This window comes from Populus euphratica, unplaced genomic scaffold, assembly GCF_000495115.2.
Source record: "Populus euphratica unplaced genomic scaffold, PopEup_1.0 scaffold23.1, whole genome shotgun sequence".
NCBI lineage: Eukaryota > Viridiplantae > Streptophyta > Magnoliopsida > Malpighiales > Salicaceae > Populus > Populus euphratica.
The window spans coordinates 278,494-281,139 of NW_011499892.1; the positions used below are offsets into that span (position 1 = coordinate 278,494).

General features: G+C 28.9%; 2 protein-coding genes across 2 annotated transcripts in view; one reads left to right on the plus strand and one right to left on the minus strand.

Moving 5' to 3' along the window:
- LOC105131478 (probable WRKY transcription factor 33) overlaps window positions 1–55 on the plus strand; it is a 3,983-nt gene extending 3,928 nt beyond the window's left edge. The window contains exon 6 of the mRNA XM_011034479.1: window positions 3–55. Coding sequence (XP_011032781.1) covers window positions 3–55 — 53 coding nt within the window. The remainder of the gene's footprint in view (window positions 1–2) is intronic.
- Window positions 20–783, minus strand: LOC105131363 (CASP-like protein 4B1). Its single transcript, XM_011034293.1, has 2 exons — window positions 433–783; window positions 20–349 (listed from the first exon to the last, which is right to left on the minus strand). Exons 1-2 carry the CDS (start codon window positions 687–689, stop codon window positions 208–210), a joined length of 399 nt encoding a protein of 132 aa, XP_011032595.1. The 5' UTR covers window positions 690–783; the 3' UTR covers window positions 20–207.
- Window positions 784–2,646: the final 1,863 nt, after the last annotated feature.

Below are 2,646 nucleotides of genomic sequence, written 5' to 3' on the forward strand. Positions count from 1 at the left end.
AGATACAGATTCATGGGCTGTCAAGAAGACTGGCAGAATGGAACTTGGGATATAGCAGCCCCTACTTCACAAAATTCAACAAATCTTAACCATCAATCAAATTAAACCCATCAAAGTCCAAATCAAAGATCAAATTCCAATACGTAACCATTTCTTAGAAACTAAACAAATCACAGAAATGTATTACAACAAAAAGGAATTAGAGAGTCAAACCTGATCCCCAAAGAAATCAACCATGGCAGAAGTCCTCTTTTCTAACATTTGTTTCCCAGTCGAAAGCTCTTGAACATGTCTTAACACTTGCCCGGCCGTATAAAAAGTCGAAAGTATTGCTATTGCCAACAAATACCTATAATTATCACAATAAAATCAATAAAAAATATTAAATGACTCCCAAATTAAAACCCCAATTCCAGTTCCATTGTTAATTACCTGTACTCTTCATATTTATCAAAATCTTTCCAATCTCCATGTTTGTTACTGGCCATGATGATAAAAGCAAGCAAAGAAAATAAGAAAGCCAATCCTCTCAATGCTAATGACCCTCTCTTTAACATGTCCTCTCTTCTCCATCTCCTTGTAATCGGCGCAACACCAAACCCAGTTCCTGTCTCCGCCGCAGGTGTTGTATTTTCAGTCGCCGGCGATTCTACGTCCTTCTTCGGTGGTGTATCCTTTGAATTTGACATCTTCAGCTTAATTTCTTAAATTTCAAGAAAACAGAACAACGTGCAAATAAGAAACAGGATTTTATAAAGACAAGCAGGGGAGGAGTTCTGCTCGGGGGGTTTTGCACAATACGCGTTTAGTGTACTGCCGATGCTTGTTTACTAGTTAGTTAGCAAATAGAAGATGGACACGTGTGACGTGAATAGGATTTTGATGGCGTGGCGGAGAAGTTATTGGATGAAAGAGAACAGGAGATTCACGTGGAATGTAGTGGGAACTTGGAGATGGTAACTAACAACGGTAGATACGGTCCAGCGAAGCAAAAGGCTGTCCGAGCCAAAAGTGGGAGAAAACTATGGATACGGCAGAAAGGATGTTCTTTTCTTAGCTTGACTTCTTCTTTTTTTTTTTTGGTAAATATCAACACAAATGATGGGTTTTTGTTGATAGGATGCTTCATTTGAACTGTAAATTAGAAAAAATAAATAAGAAATTGAATACTATATTAATGAAATCAAAATCTGTATAATATATTAAAACAATAATTGTTAAATTCAATCATGTTGGTTAGTTGTTGATGTAAAAAACTTATGTTAAATATCTAATTAATCTAAAATTAAGTTGAAAATATATTTATCTGATAAAACTCGGTTAATTTAATCAATTTTTTAATAAAACAGTTAATCTAGTCAAATCTAATTTAAATTAGACCAAATTGATATACCAAATAATTAATTTAATAACTCTTTTTTTAAAAAAAAATTATCCTAATCAAATGTTATAACTAAAAAAACTTGGGATGGCACTTTGTGTTTGCCTTTGTATGAACTTACAAAGTTATTTGTATGGCTTTGGTTAGACCATGTTTTGTACAACAATGGTGGTTATATATTAGTTCTTGGAGAAACTACAAATTAGTCCCCCATCTGTGTAAGGGATTTTAATTAATGTTGTTCTTGATCAAAAGCAATTAATAAAAAGTTGTGAAATGAACTTAAGAAGTTTTGTCAATTGCTTACGAGGAAGAACAATTAATGATTATTGTTAGTGACGAGGTTGATGGAGAATCCTAGGAACTCAAGATCTTTTCAAGGTTCATATATGGATTGGGATCTCAAGGAAGAGGACAATGAAATTGAGATTGTTGAACTTTGGACTCCATGGTTTTTTTTTTTTTTTAAGGAACTTCTATACTTAAATTAGTATAGATGTAGGAGGAGAGAAATCTTTGAGATTGTGTTGTGTATGATTGGATAGAAGATATAAAAGATTATAAAAGGAAAAAAAAGAAAAATATATTAGCTCTTTGATGATTTATGAGAGTTTATATATTCATGAATCACTTCTATTTGCATGGAGCATAAATGGAAAATATTAGAATAGATTATGCAGTCTATTATATGGTAATTACATGGGATAATAATTCTTAATAGTGCATGATGATCCTATTGAGTATGATAAGACATGTCCTAGTGGATTAGGTTCTAGTATGATCATGCATTGATGTCGTTTTATAAGTCTATGATGACAATAAAATAACGTTAGCATTAAAAAGTAAGAGTATTAGATATTATTTTAAATAATTGTTTTTTTAAGTATTTTTTTTAAATATATTAAAATAATATTTTTAAATATATTTTTAATATCAGTATATTAAAATAATTTAAAAAGTAAAAAGTAAAAAATAAAAAATTATATTTTCAAAAACATTTTAAATTCATATTGGATTCGGTTACATGATATGAAATTTAACTAAAAATTTATTTCTGAGTGTAGTTATGTTTATTTTTTAAAATATTTTATGAGTGTAGTTATGTTTATTTTTTAAAGTATTTTTTATATTAAAATATATTAAAATAATATTTTATTTTATTTTTAAAAAAATATTTTTAAGATTAATGTATTAAAACAATTCAAAATATTAAAAAATTAATTTTTAATAAATAAATAAATAAATATTTAAAAAATACAGTGACC

What these genes read in the sequence shown, in the direction of transcription:
- LOC105131363 (XM_011034293.1), bottom strand. Translation starts at nt 689, where the DNA reads ATGTCAAATTCAAAGGATACACCACCGAAGAAGGACGTAGAATCGCCG. An exon ending in GATAAATATGAAGAGTACAG is followed by an intron (nt 350 to 432) that starts GTAATTAACAAT and finishes TGATAATTATAG; the next exon opens with GTATTTGTTGGCAATAGCAA.